The 25994-nt window shown below is 37.7% G+C and overlaps 4 protein-coding genes and 1 long non-coding RNA gene across 6 annotated transcripts; 2 read left to right on the forward strand and 3 right to left on the reverse strand.

Annotated features, from left to right (window-relative positions):
- The first annotated feature begins 8741 nt into the window (after positions 1 to 8741).
- LOC147542618 (BAG family molecular chaperone regulator 2-like) lies at positions 8742 to 10397 on the forward strand. Its single transcript, XM_086638002.1, has 2 exons — positions 8742 to 9136; positions 9890 to 10397. Exons 1-2 carry the CDS (start codon positions 8878 to 8880, stop codon positions 10111 to 10113), a joined length of 483 nt encoding a protein of 160 aa, XP_086494128.1. The 5' UTR covers positions 8742 to 8877; the 3' UTR covers positions 10114 to 10397.
- Positions 10398 to 10950: 553 nt separating this feature from the next.
- LOC147542619 (uncharacterized) lies at positions 10951 to 11983 on the reverse strand. Its single transcript, XM_086635844.1, has one exon. It carries the CDS (start codon positions 11849 to 11851, stop codon positions 11078 to 11080), a length of 774 nt encoding a protein of 257 aa, XP_086491970.1. The 5' UTR covers positions 11852 to 11983; the 3' UTR covers positions 10951 to 11077.
- Positions 11984 to 14607: 2624 nt separating this feature from the next.
- On the forward strand, positions 14608 to 17536 carry LOC147542620 (uncharacterized). The gene is made up of 2 exons (XR_015223142.1): positions 14608 to 15198; positions 15329 to 17536. It is a non-coding gene; the product is annotated as an uncharacterized LOC147542620 (long non-coding RNA).
- LOC147542621 (MA3 DOMAIN-CONTAINING TRANSLATION REGULATORY FACTOR 1-like) lies at positions 15361 to 19934 on the reverse strand. The gene is made up of 4 exons (XM_086632810.1): positions 19508 to 19934; positions 19173 to 19396; positions 17585 to 17679; positions 15361 to 17341 (listed from the first exon to the last, which is right to left on the reverse strand). The coding sequence occupies exons 2-4, from the start codon at positions 19393 to 19395 to the stop codon at positions 15545 to 15547; spliced, it is 2115 nt and encodes a 704-aa protein (XP_086488936.1). The 5' UTR covers position 19396; positions 19508 to 19934; the 3' UTR covers positions 15361 to 15544.
- An 856-nt stretch (positions 19935 to 20790) lies between these two features.
- On the reverse strand, positions 20791 to 25484 carry LOC147542622 (MA3 DOMAIN-CONTAINING TRANSLATION REGULATORY FACTOR 1-like). 2 transcript variants are annotated; one of them, XM_086632812.1, is made up of 4 exons: positions 25138 to 25484; positions 24750 to 24991; positions 23166 to 23260; positions 20791 to 22965 (listed from the first exon to the last, which is right to left on the reverse strand). In XM_086632812.1, the coding sequence occupies exons 2-4, from the start codon at positions 24970 to 24972 to the stop codon at positions 21169 to 21171; spliced, it is 2115 nt and encodes a 704-aa protein (XP_086488938.1). In that variant the 5' UTR covers positions 24973 to 24991; positions 25138 to 25484; the 3' UTR covers positions 20791 to 21168. The 2 variants fall into 2 exon arrangements, with proteins under 2 accessions (XP_086488938.1, XP_086488937.1); XM_086632811.1 differs by having other exon boundaries at positions 24750 to 24995.
- Between the last annotated feature and the right edge of the window lie 510 nt (positions 25485 to 25994).

The following is a 25994-nucleotide window of genomic DNA, read 5'->3' on the forward strand; positions in this document are numbered from 1 at the left end:
AGAGAGCTTAACAAGAAAGTTAACTAACTTCTAACAATATTCTAACAAACTCAATTTCATAACAGAATTCCTAACAGTCATTCTAAAGGCACCCACCATTTCAGCTTATATCCATATACTTGTAAACTAACACCACTATTACACCTTTTGATTCCAACTACTCTAACATCCCCCCTCAAGATCAGGAACCGAGAGGGACATGAGCTTGGTGCGAAGAAATACAAACTGGCTTGGAAGAAGACCCTTAGTGAACAAGTCAGCAGGTTGATCCTCTGTGGGAATGTACTTGATCAAAACAGTCCCATTAGCTACCAAGTCCCTTAAGAAATGGTAATCAACTTCAATGTGTTTCGTACGGGCATGAAACACAGGATTGGATGCAATAGCCTTGGTCCCAACATTGTCACAGTAGAGCACAAAAGGGAATGAAGGAACTGCATGAAGTTCAGTGAGTAAATAAGAAATCCACAAAAGCTCAGCCATGGTGGAAGACAAAGCTTTGTATTCAGCCTCAGTCGAAGATCTAGCAATAGTGGGTTGCTTCTTTGAACCCCAAGACACCAAAGAGTTTCCTAACATAATGCAAAACCCAGATGTACTTCTTCTGGTATCTGGACACCCAGCCCAATCAGAGTCAGAAAAGCCAACCAATTTAGAAGTGTCACCCTTGGTGATAGTGATCCCACAGTCCACAGTCCCTTTCAAATACCTTAAGATCTTCTTGAGTAGCATGAAATGAGCATCAGTAGGTTGTTGCATAAATTGTGCAGCATAATTGACAGCAAAACAAATGTCAGGTCTTGTAGTTGCTAAATATTGAAGACCACCCACTAAAGTTCTATAAACAGTAGGATCAGGCAGTGGAGTCCCATCAAGCTTAGAAAGCCTATTACCAGATGAAACAGGAGTAGAACTTGCCTTACAGTCTAATAGATCAAATTTCTTGAGTAATTCCAAGATATACTTCTTTTGTGTTAACAAGATAGCAGCAGAAGAAGTGTCATAAGTAACCTCAATACCAAGAAAATAGTGTAGGGATCCCAAATGTTTCATAGCAAATTCTGAGTTGAGGTTGGAAATGAGTTCATTCAACAATGACATAGAGCTTCCTGTGAGAATTATATCATCCACATCACATACAACAGTAAAACTATAGTATGAGAAGAAATTCTATGTAAAAACATTGAGTGATCATGAGAGCTCTTCATGAAGCCCAGAGATAACAAATAGTTACCAAATCTATTGAACCAAGCTCTAGGAGCTTGTTTTAAGCCATAAAGACTCTTGTGAAGTAAGCAAACATGATTTGGTTTCTCTGGATCAACAAAACCTTGAGGTTGTTGCATATAGACAGTTTCCTCCAAAATGCCATGAAGAAAGGCATTAGATACATGAAGTTGATGTATATGCCAAGAGTTGGAGACAGCAATGTTTAGCACAGTTCTTATAGTTGTTGCCTTAACCACAGGGCTGAAAGTTTCTGTATAATCTAAACCCTCATGCTGGTGAAAGCCCTTTGCCACTAACCTGGCTTTAAACCTCTCTATTTGACCATCTGACCTATATTTAATCTTGAACACCCACTTACAACCTAACACATTCATACCATCATGAAAGGGAACTAAAGACCAAGTTTGATTATGCTGAAGAGCCTGAAATTCTTTATTCATAGCTTGACACCATTGAGGATTCAAACTTGCTTGTTTATAGGTAGTTGGTTCTTGTGACTCATTAAGAACAGATAGATATGATGTGTGGAGAGGATGTCTGATAGTGAAGTGAGTGACATGGTCAGGTATGTATTTTGGTTTGACTATCCCATTTCTTAATCTTGTGGTCATACCATGAGCTGCTGGAGTAGGTGATTGAGAATTGGAAGAGGAAGCAGAACTAGTAGTAACTTGTACCTCAGGAATAGAAGCATTTGATGTGATAGTTGGTAATGGAAAGTTAAGTACTTGAAGAGGTGTATTAAGAGATGGTGTAGTATAGACAGGAGGCTGTACTAAATTCTTAAAAGGTAATTCATGTTCTGAAAATATCACATTCCTTGACATGTAAACCCTACTAGTAACCAAGTCTAAGCATTTGAATCCTTTAAAAGACAAGTTGTAACCAAGGAACACACATTGAACAGCTTTAGGACTCAACTTATCATCTCTATATGCTTCTAAATGGGGATAGCATGCACAACCAAACACTCTAAATAAAGAGTAATCAGGTAACTTCCCAAAAAGTACTTCAAAAGGAGATTTACTACTCAATACTTTTGTGGGCAGCCTATTTATAATATAGATAGCAGTAGAGTAAGCTTCAAACCAAAAATGCTTAGGTGCATTAGATTGAAAAAGGAGGGTGTTACCTATCTCAGTTAGATGCCTGTTCTTCCTTTCAGCTCTGCCATTCTGCTGAGGAGTATATGGACAGGAGCATCTAAATGTTATGCCACATTGATCAAGAAAGGATTTGAAATCACCCTTAGCTAACTCAGGAGCACCATCACTTTGGAATTGTTTAATAGAAGTTGAGAACAAGTTTTCACTTAACTGTTTGAACTTCTTGAAGCATTGAAGACTATCAGACCTCAATTTGAGGGGAAACAACCACACATGTCGACTGAAATCATCTAAGAAGAGTATATAATACCTGTATCCTTCCTTAGATGACACAGAAGATGGACCCCAAATGTCACAATGTATAAGAGAAAGAGGTGATGATGTAAAAGATTCAGAGTTAGCAAATGGTAAGGACTTGCTCTTAGCTAATTTACAGTAATGACAAGAACCCTCTGAATCCTTGATGTCAATATGAATAACTTTGTTCCTATGCAGAAGATGTAAGATAGAGTCTGAGGGGTGACCAAGTCTCATATGCCAAAGAGAAGATGGAGCAGCCAGTACAGAAGCATAAGCACTTATTGAAGACTCAGGATGATGAACTTTAAAAGTAATAGGATAAAGATTATTTACCATAGGACCCTCATTCAGAACCTTCTCAGACCATAAATCCCTTACTTTATAACCCCATGGTGAGAATTGAACTATACATTGATTATCTCTTGTGAATTGAGAGATAGAAAGTAAATTCCTTTGAATATGAGGAACTAGTAGAACATTTTGCAAATGGAAATTATGTGAAGAAGTGTTAAGATTAGCATCTCCAGTACTCTTGATAGGAATACACATTCCACTACCTACCATGACTGAATCCTTTCCATTATATTCTTTTTAATTTGACATTGTTGTAATATCATGTGTCATATGGCTAGATGCACCTGTATCAGCTAGCCAAACTGATTCAGAAGTGAGCTCAGAGGATGAAGAAGTATCCTCATGATTTGAATGGACTAGAAAAGCCATATGAGCTTCTTCATGCTCAAATTCTTCAGCCATAGACCATTGGCTTCTTGAATTGATTTTGATCATTGCTATTATGATGATTATACTGATTATTGCTATTATGATTGTATTTAATATATGGATTATGGCTATTTGATGTTTCATCAGGGGGTGCATACCTAAATCTGCACTTTGAAGCAGAATGGCCCCATTTTCGACAAATACCACAAGGTATAGTTGTGAAATCAAACTCACTGGCCTTGGAACCAGGCTGATATGATCTAGAAGTTGGTGTATGCACATAAGACTGATTAGGAGGAAGAAATTGTTGAGATTGAGAGAAATTACCTCTGTGAGCTGAAGGTGTTCGACTTAATGACTGAGAGTGAGAGTAATTTCCTCTTTGACCTGAATATCTTATCTGTTCTTTCTTAGCAAAATATGCAGAATTCACTTCATCTCCTTCTTGTAGAGTTAGCCATTGTTCATGATGAAGAAGTCGAGTTCGTAAATCAGCAAATGATATCTTCGAATCTCTATTATGCATGATGATTACAAACTGACTATATTCTTTACTTAATCCTTGAAGAACAATTCTACATAATTCTTTATCTGACATCTTCTCATTTACTGCTATTAGAGCATCAGAAAGAGATTTAATTCGTCGAAGATATTCACTAATAGATGAATCACCTTTCTTAACATTTTGGATTTGATGTCTCAAAGTCGTAATCTTTGATTCATACTCTTCAACAAACGATGAAGCAAGGAAATTCCAAATTTCATGAGCAGTTTCAAGTCCAAGAACATCACCTGAAACAGATCGGCTGAAAGTCGATTTGAGACATGATTTCACATAGCTATCAGTCTTTCGCCACAAGAAAAACTCAGGATTAGGTATTTCTCTTCCTCCTTCAATCAAAGTTGGTGATGGAGCAATAACAGAGCCATCGACATATCCAAATAGATCAGCTCCTATCAAAATTGAAATAAACTGATCTTTCCAGATCAAATAATTTGAGCTATCAAGTTTTTCTGATACGTAATTCGAAAGATGAGTAATTGAGGAAGTTGAATTTGATGAAGATGATGAAGCCATGATAGGATTTTAGAGAGAGAGAATTACAGTAGAGAGAGAGAGAAAAGAAAATTGAAGAAGATAACTAATTGAATTCCCGCTCTGATACCATGAAAGATAAAATGAAATGAAATTCTCATTAGCCTTGATCTATTACAAGTCATTGAGTATTTATAGACTTTTAGAGAGCTTAACAAGAAAGTTAACTAACTTCTAACAATATTCTAACAAACTCAATTTCATAACAGAATTCCTAACAGTCATTCTAAAGGCACCCACCATTTCAGCTTATATCCATATACTTGTAAACTAACACCACTATTACACCTTTTGATTCCAACTACTCTAACATTTTTCACATCTAGCTAAATCCAACATAGAAACCAACATATCATTTTCAGTTGAGAATGTGAAGAAATATTATGAATGTAACCCATACAAGAATGTCTATATAGATAAGATAATAAGCAAATAATACTCTTGAAACATCTGATTGGCTCGAAGATAGAGTAAGTATATATGCTCCTAGCTATCGTAAGAACACAACAATTATGAGACACTATGGAGGATATTTGTGACCTTCTTCTATCTGCTTCATACATAATGCAGTCCCAAGTGACAAGGCAATCCATGTTACCTTTTTCATGGAACAATAACTCAAAGTATGGTGCTTTCTTTATTATATATGGAGAGAGATAGATAGCCAATGAGATTAGTGGCGTTTAGTAACATATTGTAGACAATAGCCCCAATGCCAATCCTTCAGGTGAAGATACCTAATAAGGGTAAAAGTGAGACTCAAATTAAATATTCATACGCAAGATAAAAATCAAGAGAAAAATTCTCATACATATCTTCAAGTTACATTTACATAGAATTTATTATAGTACTCTTCTATTATAAATAAATATAGAGGTATACGGTTTTCCTCAACCAAAACTTAAATCTTCACGGTATCTGAGCCTAGAAGACTATAACACATTAAAGTTTCGATCCTATTTAGCTTCCGTTTAGCCGTTGGCGATAGTCACTTTGATGACTACAGTCTTCCAGAATCACAATAATTTTTCTTTGGTCCTTTATTTTTTTCAAGGTTTACTGAAGTGTTTATGTCTTTCAATAACTTTTCAATGGTGGAGATTCTAGTTATCAATATTATAGTAATCGGTTGTGGGTTTTGAAGATTTTATTATCAAGAAAGAAATTGCATTCACAATGGGTATTCTTCCATGTCCTTCGAGTATATAATAATGGAGGACAAATTATTTATTACGGGAAGGAGATCTTCCATCTTGGTGAGTTTCGTGGATTTTTCAAGAGTTAAATATTGGTGTTCAAGTAAGTTCAAAGCAAATTCATTATTGGTGCATGAACGATAATAAAACAAATGTGGTACTTTTGGTCTTCTTTTTCGCTGATCGATAATATCAGTCGTCATTGTTTATCGTCGTTTGGAGTTCAATGTAGTTTCATCTCCACGTTTTTGTTTGGTTTGTCTTCACAAAATCAGTAGTTTTCTCGTGTTTTTGCCATGGGTCTTTGAATCCGTTGTGAGCATGCTTACTGAGTGCAAAGGGTCTTTGAATCTAATATGATTAAGCTTGTGTTTTTTAAATGACCTCTGAATTCATATCAGTCGTCATTGTTTATCGTCGTTTGGAGTTCGACGTAGTTTAATCTCCACGTTTTTGCTTAGTTTGTCTTCACAAAATCAGTCGTTGTCTCGTGTTTTTGCCATGGGCATTTGAATTTGTTGTGATTATGTTAAGTGCAAAGGGTCTTTGAATCTAGTGTGATTAAGCCGGTATTTTTTAGATGACCTCTGAATTCAGTGTAATTATGTCATGTTGCTTATTACTGTCCTAATACTACTACCGATCTACACCAAATAAGAGCTTGTCCATCAATCAATTCCATGATTGCCTTGAAGAACGTGCCAATGAATAGTCTCATCAAATTATTTCCCAAATTGAACTTTTTGTTGGATGCACCTTTCAGATTACGGGAGGGTAATAAGGGTAAAGGTGAGACTCAAATCAAATATTCCTATGCAAGATACAAATCAAGGTAAAAATTCTTATATATATATATATCTCCAATATACAGTTACACTGGAATTAAGATTGTTTCTTATTTACGCTATTTATTTATATCCATTGTAATACTCTTCTATTATATATAAACATAGAGGTATATTATTTTCCTCAACCAAAATTTAAATCTTTCATACCCTTGTAATAAAAATGATAGATTATTCAAAAAAGTGGGACGAGTTCAGATCAGAATCTCACATGAACAACCTGGATTCGTCTTTGCTTTTCTCCATATGAGATCGAAAGGGGTTCAATCAAGGTCGTCTGCATCGAATTGTAGCCTAGATATTTGATCCAATTTTTCAAGGAATCTATCACAGTTGCTTATAAAAACGAGAAAATGAAAGAAAAGAAAAGAAAGAAAGAAACTATTAAAATGAGAACCAAAGTTGAAAAAAAGAATGTTAACATTTAGGAAAGTTTACTAATTATCAAGTTTCTGTGGAACCAGACCTAATTAACCTTCGTTTTGCACAAAGAAAAAAATCTTCATACAACCAACAAATATATCAAAAAACATGTAAAAATGTATTAGGGAATGTTCATAGAAACTGTGTAAGAAAAGCCCAAAATTTGGGTCCAAATACATAAAAAACTCACTCGGGAATAATAATGTAAAAAAACCCAATTTTTAAACTGTTGGCAACACTTTTGAAACTGTTGGCAACACTTTTGAAACTGTGACAACATATATCAATATGTTCTTAATTATGTGTGAACAAAAACAAATTTGTTCATACATTTACAAAATTTACAAAATTGTTGAGAGCAAATACAAAATTGTTGAAAGCAAACTACGTTTTGTTCAGAAATTTTCAAAAATGTTTTTAATTTCAACTTTTGGGTTTTTTTTTGCATTATTATTCCAGGTGCGCTTCATTTGATATTTTGACTCGAATTTTGGGCCTTATAATTTTAGAGATTGAATCTTGTCTAGAAATTGATTTCTTTAATCCTTTGCTATTTTCGCGAAATTTTTGAAAGTCGCTTCATCCATATTGGTTTGCAACAATGAAAATACCTCTTGGTTTCAGAGTTTAGGAGCAACAACAATGTGAGATGGTGGACAATTTCAGTGAACGTAGTCCATTACTAATGGTCGTCGACGACGGATCACAATTCTGGTGGAAGAAGATGGATGTTTAAGGATTTGAATTTTGGAGAGATTTAGGGTCGAGACAAGTAGATTACTAATGTGGGATATATACCTAAAGTGATTCTTTTTAACCTATTAGTAATGTTCATCTGAATTTTGGAGAGATTTAGGGTCGAGACAAGTAGGTTACAGGGACCATTAGTAATCTACTTGTCTCGACCCTACTAATAGGTTAAATGTGGACCAAGTTCATTAATTAACAAAATCTAATTAGTAGTGAAGGAAGTGTTCATCTGAAGTAATACAGTTGTTAGCTAGGTAAGAAGGAAAAGGATCTTTACCTTCTTCTCCTTCTCCTACCTCACTCACATGGGGAGATACCAACCACCACCAATTTACATACTATAAACCCTAAAAATGACTATCTCAATTAGACCCACCCACCTAACTAAACTTTAAAAGTCCATAACCTCTAAACTGAAATAAATTAACTAACTAACTTTGAATTAACAAACTAACTAAAAAGAGGATAAAAGGAAAATTGACAAAGTACCTAATATTTATATTCTAGGTGAGATGTGCATATATTCTATGTGGGGTTTATTTAGATCTAACTTTTGATAGGAATAAAACCTAAATACCCTTTAACAGAAAAATTAATTATTATGTATCAATATGGTGAAACTGAGTTCATCTAGGTATATAGTAACATGTATACGTTTCCATGAGAAGATACCATAGTTCGAATCTCGCCGTTCAAAAGAAAAATCCAATCTATCTTAGCATCTCATAAAATTTGTGTAATTGTCAACTTACAAAATTTAATCTGGCAGACTCGCATTGAATACTTATCAGAAGACGCATGTAAGATCTTGATAAAAGGTTTAGAGTTAATCAAGTAGATTCCTCCTTTAGAGCCTAATTTCAACCAACATGATAAAAAAGAAAAAAGGTAGCTACAAAAAGAAATAGATCGAACTTTAATAGACCAACCGACCTACTATATGTGATTTTGTTTAGCCGCACTCCTATAAATATAACAAAATGAACGTGCTTCCTATCTATGTGCCCATCCCATGTGCACAAACCCCACATTCAAATAAACGGCGTTAGAATAAAATAAAATTCAGACATTTGGGGGCGGTGTGTGTATTTTTTTAGCCCTTTTATCTTGTCTTAACGCGTTTCTCTAACCATTATAAAATAACTTGAAGCTGTAGTTAGAGAACAGAACCAAAAAAAAAAGTGAATTGCAGAGATAGACTTTCAGACATGATTAAGCTGAGAGCTAAGAGATTTTTCAGAAGCAGCTCCAAGATTAGTAGTAGTGGTGGTGGCAGCGGCCGGAGTATGGATGGTAGTTGTGGTGGTGAGATAAAGTGGGAGCTTAGACCAGGGGGGATGTTAGTTCAAAAGAGAGAAGATGGAGGAAGTAGTAGTAGTAGTTCAGGAGGAGATGAGATGATCATAGTGAGAGTTTCTACTGATTCAAGATGGCATGATATTTCCATTGAATCAAATTCAACTTTTGGTAAGTCCACCCTTCAATATTACATTTTTATCAAAATCCCATCCCTCTGCTCTCTCTAGATTTCTGTCTAGGAAAAATGTTATTTATCCAAATTTAGGAGTCGATCATAGGCATGGGTGTAGCTAGGATTTTCAGTGAGCCCTGGCTAGCCTAAAATTATTAAATGAATCTCGTAAAAAGTTGGGAGCATAAAATGGGATCAAAAATTAAAATGGGAAGAACTATTTCATGCAGTGCACTCGACCACTTGGCTAACCATTCCGACTGCCACTAATTCATGTAACATTCCTGCCTAAACTTTACTTATTAAAAAGTTTACCTCTGGCTGGACCCAGTGTTCGCCCCACCCTGGCTCTGCCCTTGATCACAGGTCAAACGGTGATGTGGTCCTCTGCAATTGGTCAGTCTATTTCTCTCTCCACATGGACTGCCTAATTGGAGTCGGTCATATTACTATTCGGCTTGTAGTCGGCTGTAAAAAGGTTAAATAGGATTTATGTTTGCAAAAATTCCAAGTTCACATATGGCAATTTTACACTTCCAGCTCTCGAATGAGAGAAGTCTACTGAAACAATATCTCTCATGTGATAAGGTTGTATGAATATCCTTTCTTACACCTCAGAGCCCTCACACTAGAGGTGTGGACCGGGCGGGTAGTGGTTTATACTTTATAGCCTGTAATTAATAATAGGAAATTAAACTTATGTTTATGTATGTGAGTATTAATTACCTTCAATAAAATTTAATTTGCAGGGGAATTAAAGATGATCATGGCATTAGTGACAAGTTTAGAACCAAGAGAACAAAGGATATTATACAATGGGAAAGAGAGAGAAGATGGAGATTATTTGCATATGGTAGGAGTAAGAAACAATGACAAAGTGTTGTTATTAGAAGATCCAGCCATCAAAGAGAGGAAGAAATTACATGCATCTTTAGCTTCAAATCAACCAATTGGTCTCACAATTATTGTATGATCTTGAATACTAATAGTACTACTAGTTTTAAGTGCTAACCAAGAAAAAACTACTCTAATACCTTTACTAGTCCCACCATAAGTAGTACCCATCCTTTGTTCGAGCTAGAGGTCTAGTTCAAACCCTAGTCATAGTTAAAGTATATTAAAACAAAAATACTCCTAGTAAGAATTCCACAAGTAAGCTAGTTTTAATTAGGGCTTTCATATGAAGTCTTTGCATGTACCTTTGATGTTTCAATATTTGTGACAAGTGAATTATATATGTCTTTGTTATTGAAGCTACATAATTTTCTCACTCTTGCTTTTTGCTTTTGCCTTTTGTGAAACTAACCATGATTTTTTTTTGTCAAGAAAAACAATAATTTTGTTTTTTTATCAAGAAAGAAAATGAGATAATCAGCGAAGAACAACGAACTTTAACTTGTTCAGAATAAAATAGACGAATGGGCCTTCATATGGCCCCTAATTCTATTGATACTACAATTCAATAATTTAATAGTAATATTTTTCAATGTCGAATCAAAGAGACCTAGAAAATTGAGCTTTAGCAAAATGGAGCTGCAACACGAGTTACTCCACTAATAAACTAGACTTCAATTTTTAGTTGTCCCAACTTTAAATCCTAATTTTACCTCTTGAGCTAACAAATTAGAATTTATCGTCCCACTTTGACCAAACCAATGTTTAGAACATTCAACTTTCTGCGAACAAATTATTCAAAGTAGTAGTCGTGAAATCTCATCGAAAAAAAAAAGTAATAGTCATGAAAAGTAAAGAAAATGAATAAAAATGTTACCATAATAAAAATGAATAAAAATGAAAAGTAAAGAAAATCAATAAAAATGTTACCATAATCTATCTTTACATTGGTTTTCCATAACCTATTAATTGAATGCTATAAAGCAAAATTGAACCCAAAAATTATCAGGAAAAATCAAAGTACAAAAACTAAGGAGAAAAAATCACAACCGTTGATGGATCTTAATCTTTTTTCTAAAAACAACCTCAGTATCCAACCCAAACCCATCAACATCCCGAACACCAACAACATCCGATTCCCGAAACATTTTAATCAACGGTCCAACACTAAACAAATCATTAGCTGAATACTTATCAGCTCGTCTAGATAGCGCCACGTGTAAAACACAAATACCACCAGGCTTTAATGTCCGTTCGATTTCTCCAACAAATTTGGACGGATATAACGCATGATCAAACACGTTTGAGAATTCAAAATCGAATGTTTCGTTGTCGAAAGGTTGATCGTGAAAATCTCCTTTCAATACTAACGGCGGATTCGGAACCAAATCGATTCCAACTGAGTCGACGACTCCGATTCGTTTCAACGCGGCGACTTCCTGTCCGACTCGGGCACCAACACAGAGCGATTTTGAATCGTTTGTTAAGAGATTTTGATTTTTCAGATTTGTGAAGAATTTTGAGAAGACATTGATTTTACGATCCCAATCTCTTGTCATCCATACTTTTCTTAGTTTTGGGTTTAGGGTTTTATCGAGTTGACGTTTTATGTATTCATCGTAGGATTTGTAACCTGGTCTGATTTTAAGATCATCTCCACCGTTGGATTTGATCGGAAATAGAGATTTAGTGGTGGTGGTGGTGGGTTTTTGGTAAGTAGGACGAAGGAAGAGGATGAATGTGAGAATGGTTAGAGAAAGAAAGAGAGAGAAGATTAATGTTCTGATGATAAGTGGTTTTGGTTTGGTTGTTTTCATGGTGGAAAGTGGTTTTGTTATGAAGTTTTTGTGATTTTGGTATTAGGGTTTGAATAGATATTGTGATGATGATGATGATGATGGTGGTGGTGAAGATTTTGTTTACTAATTAGGGTTGGAATTGGAAGACGGTTTGTCTGTCTAGAATGGAATAAAATCTGTTAGTAGTTGGTTACTTTATCTGTCGGCGTGGACGTGGTGGTGTATTTGTTAATGGGAAATTCTATGGTTCTTAAAAGAAGTGCTGAGGCACACTAATTATACGTGAGGTGCATAAAACGCATGCTTATGCCCAAACCAAGCGATCATCCTTTCTTTCCCTATAAATATTTTCTATAACATATATTAGTATATGAAATTTTAATTGAGTAATTGACATCATTATGAATTTATGATGTTGTTTGTCGTTCGATTAGAGAAAACAAGAGGTCAAAGGTTTGAATTTCCAAATTAGTAGTTATATCTTGTAATACTTAGAGTTATTAGTTTGTATCTCGTTCGTTTATCTCTATGAACTCAAAAAAAAAATTAAACGATTCTCTTCTCTTCTCTCTTCCACCACCACCAAAACCTACTATCTCTCTCGCCCTCTTCTAATCTCAGTCTTCCCCCTCTTTCAATCTCTCTCTATTCCTTCTAAAGGAAGAACCCCTTCGCCAAAACTTTGTCTAAATATGGGTCTAATTTCTGACGAGGCAAATTTTGTCTTCCCATACTTTATCTCAGAACTTCAACGAAAGTCAAGGCATATGGATGAGTAGTTCTTTTTCACTTTAAGAAGTACTTACCAAGAACAATTTATGTATTATGTGGGTTTCAATATATTGACTCTCACACTTGTGGGTGCCTTGTAAGAGCAAAAGCATACTTTTGAATTTCAAATCAAGCTTTATCTAAAGACTAGGTTTCCGCCGCGTCTTACGGACGCGACAGATCCCAATTGGCTGACACTGTAACATTTTGAAATTCTTTTCTGCAAACTATCAACTTCAATTATATTAGTAATCTTCATACATCAAATTCCAAATTCCAAATTGATAGAGAAAGTTGCAAAGAAGAGGAGAGAGGGAAGGAGAAGTAAAACCATATTTAGTGGAGAAAAAATGTGTAGCCGTAAGGAGAAGGGATTTATGTAATTTACCGATTTTTTCCCACTGTCTTCTCTTCCTCCACTATCTAATACAAATGAGGGTATAAAAGTCGAATACTAGTTTCAAGAAGTTAGAACTTAATTATTGACACTAATACCCCTTTGTTTTTATTCGAATTACAAAAAGAGAATTTTATATTGACCGTTAGATGTGATCTCTATCAAACTCCCAACAAAAATGAATAGCCATACTTATACCTCACATAACCGACTGACATATTTTAATATATAGGATATTATCAACTTTATCTTCAATGGATGAATACATAACTATCAATCCATGACCCTTACTCAAGGGTTAACTATCACTTGTAAGAATAGACCCATTTCGGAGAAGAAATCCTTAATCGCCTTAGGTCACTTCAGCGAACTTGGATACCCAATAACAGTTCACTCTTGAAAGGCAAGTCCATGATCTCCAAACTTGCTGCCATCATTATCATAAACTAAAACCGTTTTTTTCAGATCTGAGATTTTCCTCCGGCGAAGGATCTTCCCTTCGCCGGATCCCTCTTTCCTTTAGTAGTATGTTATTCTTTCTTTTGATAGTTTAGCGTGAGAAAGACTAAGAAGAAAGGTTCCTCTAACGATCAACGACCCCGTAGACGAACAAACCCAAAATTCCACCAATGAAATCGAGGAAATCGACGAATCCTTCCTGTGTTGCGTCCGCCTGTAAGTATTTCTTCTGAAAAGGGGATAAATACTCGTATTTCTTTTCTTATCATATGGTTCTGCGTGAGATTTTGGTTAGACGCAAAATACCTTTTGTCGAATTGGATAGTCTATCTTCTTGCTTAACAGAGAAAAAGTAAAGTAGAACTAGAGAGAGAAACCTTCACTAACATACACATACATGCATACCCAAGATCCATTCTTGCTTTATTTCTTGCTTCATTTATACCATTCTAAAGATATTTTCCCTACTTATACCAATTACCCAATCAAAAGAACGATATCTTAATTATGATTCAAAGGATTTTGTTTGGTTAAATCAAACTATGGGTCAATATAATCTTTCTTAAGTCTTTGGGCAGGGAAGAAAATTTTGAATCATCAAATGGTTTAACTTCTCTTGTTTTGTTGATTGACCACTTCAAGATGAAGAAGATGATAAAAATGAAGATGAAGATAGAGATGGGTTACTGTGTGTGGTTTGTTTGTGTGAGTTTAGATATGGGGCAGTTGGGTGGTTGCATTGACGGCGGTTCCCCTGTGGGGGCGGTTCCCCTGTGGGGGCGGTTCCCCTGTGGGGGCGGTTCTCCGGTGATGGGGGCGGTTCTCCGACGATGAAGACGGTTTTCCAGTGATGAAAACGGTTTTTCTGGTGACGGCGACGACTTTCCGGTGGTTATTTTAGTATTAGTTATTGTATTAGTATTTATTTTTGTCGACCTTTAGGGTCTTTTCATTCGCGACCTTTAGGGTCTTCTCATTCTCGACCTTTAGGGTCATTTTATTGAGTCTGTGTCTAGTCCCATTTCTTTCTCTTCATGAGGCACTTTGCATTTAAAGGTATGTAACTCTCATGAAGTTTAAAGGAGAGAAATAAGAATGATGTATCATCCATGTAAACAATGTGATTTTGTCACTTATTAATGGAAATGGTTCCCTTAGCTTCAAAAAAAAAAAAAACTTTTAGCCTAATAGATTGATTAGGCTATTTTCAACTTCGCCTGTAGTTCCATCTCGATGATTAACTGCCTACGCTTTCTCCTTCTGGTTTCTTTGAGACTAAACTAGTATCAGACAGGATGGAAGATGAAAACAAACATATAAAAACTGTAAAAATGCTATGTGGCCTACAAATGAGGCCAAGCACAGACCGAACGCAGTTGTGGCCAGCACCCATCTGGCAGGTCAATTAGAGCAAGAAATGGCATGTCTAGTGGATGCCGGCCACATCAGCCTATGGTCGGCTCCATTTTTTCGAGCCAAATAGCTTTTCTCAAAAAACTTTATTTGCAAATCAGAACTTGAAATCAGAAACACGAAAAAAATGAATCATAAACTAGTTTCTTGATCGGCTATATGTCAATCCAAGGAAAAAAATGCAAGTAACGAGATCGACTGCCACAGACTTGACCTAACAATCTTAGAGGCACAGGAAATTAAAGGACCAAACAGGTACTACTTTATGAAAACGAAAACCTTCAAGAGAAGCAGCAAGCATCATATGTCGGTTCAGGACGACTAGGTGGCATCCTACCTAAGCCCACCATATGAACGAAGGCCTGTTCTCTGGTAGAGGCGTTTTGGTTTTTCAACTTTATGGCCTCTGCATTTTGACACACCTCTCGATAGCTAAGAAGGAGGTAGAGTGGGAGTTTCCAAAACCAAAGTCATCAGATACAATCAATGTCAGAACAAAAATCATAAACCAACAACTATACATAATCCAAGGTTTATCAGTAAGTAAAACTAAACCATTCTTTAAATTAGACCCCCATCCCACGGTGTGTTCAAAGTCTCCCTAAAACAACAACATAAAATACGCAGCACGAAAAGGAAACAACATACCCGAGATTATCAGGAAGTTCTCCTCAAACTGTTATAGATGGGGTTGAAGTTGTGGTGAAGGATGTCAGCAACCAATCATGGTTCTTTGCATGTTCAACGTAGAAACTGAATTTCTCGTTTGCATTAGGGATGTCGAGAGCTAGGTCTTCAAGACCATCCCTAATCCTGCTGAACCCTTTCGTCATCTGATTAATGGTGATCAGTCCTTCACCGAAACATTCTTGGAGTAAATCCAGCATCCTGTCGTTCTTCTTTTCCATTGCCATAACCAGTGCCTTTTTTACTACCTCATGGTTAAAGAAGGGCATCCCTAGGTCACGAATGCACTGGCAAGCTTCTGATACCACTCCCCCACTTTCATACTCCTCCAGGAGCTTAGTTATCTTGTCCTTGGCGTCTTCCACAGCCCACCCAGTGCCACCACCCCAGCAACGGAGAATCCTCTCGCCTGCATGACGTGCAGCTACGAGCGATCGAGCCACGTGAACAGTCTCTGCCCCACTGCAGTTTGGTGGGAGTTTGCTGCTTATTTCCTCCATATTCAATGGAGCTAAAACATCGTCGATAACTGCTCTGGCTAAGAAGAGAGCCAGTTCATTTGATGCATCCAGGATATCAAGAGCTGTATCTTCTGCAGACTCTAGAAGCATGACGAACCCACTCACAATGTCTTCAGTTGAGAAGATCTCGGTGTGTAGGGCCGAAAGCAGAACTGATGCCATCTCCTTCTCTCTGTTCTTCCTGTCCATTGCAAGGGTGATTAATTTCTTGAGAAAAACCGGGTTAAACTCTGGAGCAGCAAGATCTTCAAGACTTCTAATGAGTTCGGGTATGTCATCTGAGAGAAAGTATTCGTGAATGATTGTCACGGACTCTTCCTTGAAAGATCTCACTTTGTCAGCATCTATATTTTGTGCATCTCTATTTTCATTGAGAAATGAAGAATCCAGCCACCCTGCTGAGATTGCTTTGGGAACCACAGACTGGAACAAGCTCTTGGCAGATGGGATGTCAAGAGAGAGATCATCCAGGCTCTCCGCAAACCGACCAAACCCCTTTACCATCTGACTAGAACTTATGAGGCCTTCCTCTGCCGCTTCCTTCAAAAGTTTCAAAATTAGCAGTTGCCCCGTCTGGATTTCCATGGCAAGTACCAATGCCCGCTTAACCACCTCGTGATGGTAGAAGGGAACTCCTAACTCCCTTATGCATCGACAAGCCTCTTTCGTATCTCCACTTTCTACATACTCCCTCAATAAAACTGAAATTTTGTTTTTCACCTCCTCTGCGGTGACGTGGGTACTCCCACCCCATCGCTTCTCCACAAACTCTGCATGGTGAGGAGCTGAAAGATAGCTCTTCTCAGCAATTTGTAGAACTTGAAGTCCTTTAGAGGATTCAGAGAGAACCTTCTTAGCTCTGCTGAGAAAGGCTGGAGGAAGGATGTCATCGACCACTGCTCGTGCAACAAAAAGAGCTAGGACATCAACAGCGTCTGGTATGTCTACTGCCAGGTCATCTGCAGCCTCAAGAAGTAAGACGAAGCCCTGGCTGATTTGGGTTGCGCTGATTACATCTGCATAGAGAGCTGAGAGCAAAACCGATGCCATCTCCTTCTCCTTGTCATGCCTGTCCATGGCTATGGAGACCAGTCTCTTGACAAAATAGGGGAGGTACTCACTTGACCCGAGGTCTTTGAGATCAGTCGCTGCCAATTCCACATCACCATTGCTGAAATATTCCTCTATAAGTGATACAACAGCTTTCTTGTAGTCATCCAAAGGATCTGAGATAGCGGCCGCAACAAGTCGGTATGGTTCCTGGGGTTTTTGAAAAGAAACAAGACATGACTATCATAAATTCACAAAACATTTACAGTTTAGTACCATGTAAAAAGTTCAAACTTAAAGGGGGGACAGAGAGATTTTCATTAAGCTAACAAATAAGTTTATCTTTCAGTTATGAGATGTTAAGCAAAACATACTGCACTCTCTTGCTATCGTTGTCACTAAAAAGAATTGCCAATATCACAGTGGGAAAACTAGTTTGTAGAGTGTAATTACCTCGCCACTGTCATAGTTGGGATCATTGTGATCAAGATAAGAATCACCATCAGTATCAAGTAGTTTGCCCCATGTGCCTTTACCACCAGCACCATCTATGACCATTGATTAAATTGGTCAGAAACATAATAGAGAAACTCAGTAAATTATATACTTTAGTAACATAGAATATGATAAATTAATAATAGCAACTACAAAAGTTAAAAAAAAAAAAAAACCCCTACAATTATAATGCTTCCGTTCTTAGGCCTGTGAAAGGAAGTCCAGCACATTCTTTGAAGAGACATGCCTGAGGCCTAACCGCCTAAATGTATTATATAGGAAACAGTTAACCATATTTAAGTACCAAATTTGCTTATTTGATCATGCATCTGAAAATTTATTGTCAGATTTCTCACTGCATCACAGGTACAATATCTTTACGTTGTTACCATTGTTAACGAAGTAATAATCAAGCGTGGAGTTTTTCATACATTGGTTCATCCTATACACATTTGTGTGGAAGACCAGAACATAAAAGAATCCTTGTCAACCTCGTGTATCATACTTTGTTCACCAGAACTATCCACACCTGGACTAGTATGATATTTGGTATGTTAACCATTTAAATTTATAACCAACCCGGACCATCTGAAAGAGCAATAGCCCCAACATGTTATCAAAGTTTCGAGATGGTATCAACCAGAACAACCGTAACACAATTTAGAAGACACTACTTTAAAGAGAAATTCGCATATCACGTTTCAAAATAATTCTTTGTTCAATTTTAACTCAACTCCCTCAGTTTGACTGTGCCTTTGTATGTTCTTCTAACATCATCACCATAATGCCAACTGAGTCCTAACAGACAAATATGGAGTACGGACGCACAAATCTAAGGAAGACAAGCCATAAAAACATGATAGAGAACAAACTGAGGATAGTATGAAATACAAACATCAAGCCCTAGTTAGTATCTACGTAAAGAACCAGACATATTCCTATTAACTCCTATGATCCTCTTGACCCTTATTACCAAATAATACATTATCCAACTTCCAAGCACCATCATATATAGAAATACTATAAACCGCATTTAAATGTCCGACATAAAGAGTAAAAATAATACATTATCCAACTTCCAAGCACCATCATATTTAGAAATACTATAAAAACGCATTTAGATGTCCGACATAAAGAGTAAAAACTACTTTTATAATTCCATTTCTACTTTTCAAATCCCAAATATCTACTCGATATCGCAAGACCGACATATCCTCGACCCAATTATACAGCCCCTCGTTAAAATGCAAAATCGCGGGAAATATTGCCGCAACAAAATACCACATTTATATACATACTAATTAGCTTCCTAATTTCCAATTAAATATGTAATGATCCGGAGTAAACATGACAGTCGGTAAACTCCACGAAATGATATTCAAATCACCAGAACCGATTAGTAAAATAAAATTAAGCAAGATGAAAACAATTATTAGTAATGCTAAATGTCTAACGTGCTAACATAATCAAATAGTGTCTAACCATTGAAATTTACAGTAAACTATATTAGAAGACAAAAAAAAGAGAATTAGGTTAAGGAAATCACCCTTCTTGGCGCGAACCACCTTTCCAGAGTGTGATCGACGAACATGCCTTGAAGCAAATCCAACAGTTGGAGCTTTAGGACCTGTGGAAACTCTTATCTGATTCTCAGAAAGTAAGGTGTTAGGTGATTTGGGAGAGGAAGACAATAATACTTCCGCATTTTCGGTAGCTATTTTCAGTCTATCTCTTTGTTCTTCAGTTAGAAATCCCTCATTTGAAGCCATTCTACAAATCAACAATAATCATCATCATCAGAGATTCATACTATCAACAATTATATCAACGAGATTAAGTTTTAAAACCCTAAAACCCAAAGATATAAGTTCGATTTCTTACAGGAATTGTGATTGTTGTGGGGGGGCCTTGGCTCGGATCTCGAGCCAAGACAGAAGAAGCTACTTGACTGATTTTCGAAGGTGAAATTTGATGAGTGGAGATGGTACAGTTGCAGAAACCCTAGATTTAGAGAATTTTATATCGACCGAGAGAGAGAGAGATACGAGTAATTTTTTTAGAGTGGGGAAATGAGGGAGGAGGCGAATAAGAAGAGAATGGGGAGGGAGAAAGTGGAAAGGGTCTCAGGACAAAAGAGGAGGCTTTGCCCACAAATACACGTCACCAAGTTTACACGTGGCTTTAACCTTTAATCCTGGGATGGTTACACCCATCTCCTTTGTCCCTTCGATGGGGCGTATGGGATGGGAAAAATAATGAAAGCTAGGGTTTTGTTCCTTTTGCTAGATGCTACTTTAACCCCACCTTCAAATTGGACCGGTTGTATACTTCCCTAAATTTATGACTAATTTTTTAGCCCAATTACTATTTTCTAACATTATAAACACACACTTCTATTTGGCAAGGTCCACCCGTTCAAGCATTATACATGCACATTTTTCTTTCTCTTTCTCTACTATCTTTCATTGACCTCTCATTGATTGTTCCAATGAAACTGCGGGTTGTTTCTATTTCAATTAAATCGACGATCGATGATCTCGGGTCTCTCTTTCTCTTCAGTATAGAGAGAAAGAGAAACAGGGAAACATGGAGACAAAAATAGAGAGATACAAAGAGATAACAACGATCACAGTGGTGGTGCCGCAATCGAGGAAGGTTTGTGTGAGATTTATATCGATAGCGAATTGGTGGAATTGGTTAGTGTTACGTGTATAACTATGTGTGATTAACTTCATGTCGGTATAAAATTACTCTTCGTTGTTTCCTTTTCTTAGGCTTGGGAGATGGTTAGGAAGCTACTCATCCCACAACAAAAGCAACCATTAGAGAGCCTCGACACGGCAAGCTACAACAACTATGGGCCGTATCACACATAAATCAGCAAAATATTGATGACAAAATGATAAACAACCCATTAATCTAAAGATTTTTGAATTGCTAAGTGTAACGTGAAGCTTAATTACGAATACATTTATGTGATCACGTTTCATCGTGATCATGTTTCATCGTGTTGTGCTTTGTGCTCCCAACATTTTTCTCTTTTCTTTGAGAGAATTCATATCACAAGGAGAAAATAAAACAATCAAGTATCTTAATAACCCTAAAATAAAAATCACAATTTCAAAAAAAAAAAATGAGATCGAAAATTTGCAAAGGAAAAAATATAAAGCAAAATCTAAGGGAGCTTTATATCACCATTATAGAATTAAAGGAGGAAATAGATATTACTTTAAAAGAACACCTACAGGAGAAATAGTAAGCATCATATGCCACATTCTCTCTCTAGTTTTCCAATCCAAAGTCATCAGATGCAATCACTGTCAGATTGAAAATCATAAACCAAACTCTCTATACATGATCTAGGGTTTAGCAGTAAGTAAATCTAAACATTCTCTCATTCTTTCCTCAGGAAACTACCAACAACAACTGCAGAATTAAATCCCCAACCAACCTCCGACCAAGTGTACCTAAAACAACAACATAAAAGACGCAGCAGTCAGCACAGAAGAGAAACAACATACCCGAGATTATCAGAGTAATCCTCATACGGTAATAGACGGGGATGAAGTTGATGTGAAGGATGTGAGCAACCAATCATGGTTCTTTGCATGTTCTACGTAGGACTCGAATTTCTTCTCTGCATTTGGAATGTCGAGAGCTAGGTCGTCAAGACCATCCCTAACCCTAGTAAATCCTTTCGTCATCTGGTTAATGGTGATCAGTCCTTCGCCAAAACATTCTTGGAGCAGATCCAGCATCCTGTCGTTCTTCTTTTCCATTGCCATAATCAGTGCCTTTTTCACCACTTCATGGTTAAAGAAGGGCATTCCAAGATCACGAATGCACTGACAAGCTTCTGAAACCACACCCCCACTTTCATACTCCTCCAGGAGCTTAGTTATCTTGTCCTTGGCGTCCTCCACTGCCCACCCAGTGCCACCACCCCAGCAACGGAGAATCCTCTCTCCTGCATGACGTGCAGCTACAAGCGAACGAGCCACGTGGACAGTCTCTGCCCCGCTGCAGTTTGGAGGGAGTTTGCTGCTTATTTCCTCCATATTCAATGGAGCTAAAACATCGTCGATAACTGCTCTGGCTAAGAAGAGAGCTAGTTCATTTGATGCATCCAGGATATCTAGAGCTGTATCTTCTGCAGACTCTAGAAGCATGACGAACCCACTCACAATGTCTTCAGTTGAGAAGATCTCGGTGTGTAGGGCCGAAAGCAGAACTGATGCCATCTCCTTCTCTCTGTTCTTCCTGTCCATTGCAAGAGTGATTAATTTTTTGAGAAAAACTGGGTTAAATTCTGGAGCAGCAAGATCTTCAAGACTTCTAATGAGTTCGGGTATGTCATCTGAGAGAAAATATTCGTGAATGATTGTCACAGACTCTTCCTTGAAAGATCTCACTTTGTCAGCATCTACATTTTGTGCATCTTCATTTTCATCAAGAAATGAAGAATCTAGCCACCCTTCGGAGATTGCTTTGGGAACTAGAGACTGGAACAAGCTCTTTGCAGATGGGATGTCAAGAGAGAGATCATCCAGGCTCTCAGCAAACCGACCAAACCCCTTCACCATCTGACTGGAACTTATAAGACCCTCTTCTGCAGCTTCTTTCAAAAGTTTTAAAACTAGTGGTTGCCCCGTTTGGATTTCCATAGCAATTACCAAAGCCCGCTTTACCACCTCGTGATGAAAGAATGGAACTCCCAACTCCCTTATGCATCTACAAGCCTCTTTTGTATCTCCACTTCCTACATACTCCCTCAATAAAACTGAAATTTTGTTCTTCACATCCTCTGCGGTGACGTGGGTACTCCCACCCCATCGTTTCTCCACAAACTCGGCATGGTGAGGAGCTGAGAGATAGCTCTTCTCTGCGGTCTGAAGAACTTGGAGTCCTTTGGAGGATTCCGAGAGAACCTTTCTAGCTCTGTTTAGAAAGGCTGGAGGAAGGATGTCATCAACCACTGCTCGTGCAACAAAAAGAGCTAGTACATCAACAGCGTCTAGTATGTCTACTGCCAAGTCATCAGCAGCTTCAAGAAGCAAGATAAATCCCTGGCTGATTTGAGTTGTGCTTATCAGGTCAGCATAGAGCGCTGAGAGCAAAACTGATGCCATCTCCTTCTCCTTGTCGTGCCTGTCCATTGCCAAGGAGACCAGTCTCTTCACAAAATAGGGGAGGTACTCACTTGAGCCAAGGTCTCTGAGATCAGTCGCTGCCAATTCCACATCACCATTGCTAAAGTACTCCTCTATTAGTGAAACAACAGCTTTCTTGTAGTCATCCAAGGGGTCAGAGATGGCGGCAGCAACAAGTTGATACGGTTCCTGAGATTTTGAAAAGAAACAAGTTATGACTATCATAAATCCACAGAACTTCTACAGGTTCATACAATTGATAAAACTTAAAACTGAAAAGGCGCAAAGTAGATTTTTCGTTAAGCTAAAGAATAACTGCCGTTCAGTTCTGAGAATGTTAAGCAAAAACATTTGTAAGTATGGAAGATTAGTTTGTAAAGTATAACTACCTCGCCACTGTCATAGTTTGGATCATTGTGATCAAGATAAGATTCGCCATCAGTATCAAGTATTCTGCCCCACGTGCCTTTGCCACCAGCACCATCTAAGACCATCAATTTAAATTGGGCAGAAACGGAAAGTAAAGAAAATCATTAGAAAAAAATTGTCACATAGATGATGAAAATTAATAACATAAACTGCGAAGGCCCCACAACAGTTGGGAGCATATCACCAACTAGTTCGAGTAACAAGCTTAAAGTGCTTCAGTTTTTAGGCCTGTGCATGGAAGTGTAGAGAATTTCTTCACGAGAAGTGCCTGGCTATAGGATATAATCCCTGTTAGACCTCTCACTGCATCAAAGGTATAGTATCTTTGCGTTGTAACAATTGTTAAACAGAGTAATAATCAACTGTGGGAGGTAATTATACTTCGATATTATACACATCTTCATGGGAGAAGAAAACATAAAGGGAACCTTGTCAACCTTGGATGTCACACTTTCCCCCCAAAAACTAAGTACACCTGGACTAGTATGGTATTTGATCTGTCAAACATATCAATCGATAACCACACGGACCATCTGAACCAGCAATAACCGCAACATGTTTGAGGGACAGTGTCGACCAAAACAACTGTACAAATCTAGATGACACTACTTCACTGGAAGTGAAACTTGTATATATGAGCAGTAGAAGATTCCTTGAAGGCCAAGAAAAAAAGTATGTCGCATATCAAGACATTTCTTTGTTCTGCTTGTTCGATTTTGACTTAACTTCCTCAGGTTGAGTAGATTTGATGTTTTTGTAACGTCACTATGGTGTGAAGCGAATCCTTACAGACACAAAAGGATGTACAAGTCCACCGGAAGTCAAGACATAAAAAAACAAACCGAGTCCCAAGAGGGCAGTATGAAACACGAATGTCTAGCCCGAGTTGGTATCTATGTAAATGTAAAGAATGATTTTAGTGACACCGCGAATAACCAGATAATCCATAAGTTCCAGGCACCTTCATACTTAGAAATACTACAAAACCAAGTTTGATGCCCAGCACGAACAGTAAAAGTTACTTATGTAATTCTATTCCTACTGTCCGGAACCCACCTATATACTTGCTATCGCAGTGAGCAATGCTAGAAGAGGCCAGCAGTCAAACCCAGCTCCAGACTTACACGAAATTGACGGTCTCGATTTTCGTCTCTCTCTCTCTCTTAATGCTTTTTCACTCTTGATGGACGGTTGGTTCCTATTTAGGTATGGGGTAGGTATATTGTAGCCTCTTCTATCATTTTTCTGTTGCAATATACAGACGACATATCCACAAAAATCATCAGACATATCGCCAGCGCAACAAATATCACAAATTAGAAAAATGCATCCCCTATTGAATACATACTAATCATCTTCCTAATTCCCATTATAATAGACAATATATATACATATATATATATCACCAGAATCGATCGGAAGTATTAAACAATATGGAAACAATTACAAGAAAACGTAGACAATCCCTAGGGTTTGAAAGCCTAATGTGCTGAGATATGAACTTAAAGAGAGTCTAAAAATAGTTTGAAGTTAAACAAGCTCACCCTTTTTAGGTCGAACAACCTTTCCAGAGTGAGACCTACGAACATGTCTTGAGGCAAATCCAACAGTTGGAGCTTTCGGACCTGTAGAAACTCTTATCTGATTCTCAGAAAGCAATGTTTTAGGTGATTTGGGAGAAGAAGACAATAATACTTGAGCATTTTCAGTAGCTATTTTCAATCTATCTCTTTGTTCTTCAGTTAGAAATCCCTCATTTGAAGCCATTCTACAAATTCACAGAAATCTACCTAGTAAAATGAAAACTAATCAATGTTCATATTTATCAATAATAATATCTAAGAGATTTGAAATTTTCAAGTATGAGATAAAATTAAAAATACTACTAAATAACTAAACCAAGATATAAGTTTGAAGAGTTTGTTTTCTTACAGGAATTATGGTTGTGTGGCCTTGGCCCGGATCTCGAGCCAAGACAGGAGAAAGTATTCGATCTCCGAAGGTGAGATTTGATAAGTGAAAGATGGTGGTACAGTTGCAGAAACCCTAGATTTGAATGATTTTAGATCGAGAAAGAAGTAATCTATGCTTCTTAGTGAATGATTTTCAGATAGTGGGAAATGTGGAAGAGGGAGGCGAATAATAATAAGAAAGGAAAAAGGGTTTTCCCATAAGTACACGTCACCAAAGTATTCAGTTTCGAGTTTATCTGTTAGGGTTTACACGTGGCTCTTTCACCTTTAATTCAGGGATGGTTAAGCCTCCTTTCCTTTTGCCCCTTCGATGGGACCGTGGGTCGGGAAAAGGAAGGAGGTGTCTCTAAAGGCGCCCCGCTATTTTACTATTGGGCTGCCTCTCTTGGCACTCTTCCGGACCTCAGTCTGAGCGGTCCGAGATCAACAGATAAAACAGTTTGAAGGTATTTGGGCTGGCATGAGTCCTTATGGTCAAGTCCAGCATGGATTGAGACCCGTTAGTGGTGTCAAACGTGCTCGGGGTGGCCATGGTCGCACTCTTCGTGACCTCAGACTGAGCAGTCCGAGATCAACCGATAAAACAGTTTGAAGGCATTTGGGAATTGGGATGGCATGAGTCCTTACGGTCAAGTCCAGCATGGGTTGAGACCCATTAGAGGTGTCAAACGTGCTCGGGGTGGTCGTGCCCGACATGTTTTGGTTGGACTAGGGTCGGCTTGGCCTCTGGTTGGGATGGGCTGAGGTCAGCCTGGCATGTGGTTGGGATGGGCCAGGAACCGTGGGTTGTTTCTGAGTCTGGGTACACCATTCCTT

Source organism: Eschscholzia californica, unplaced genomic scaffold (assembly GCF_041429995.1).
Source record: "Eschscholzia californica isolate CP2 unplaced genomic scaffold, dmEscCali1.0.p SCAF_4, whole genome shotgun sequence".
Lineage (NCBI taxonomy): Eukaryota > Viridiplantae > Streptophyta > Magnoliopsida > Ranunculales > Papaveraceae > Eschscholzia > Eschscholzia californica.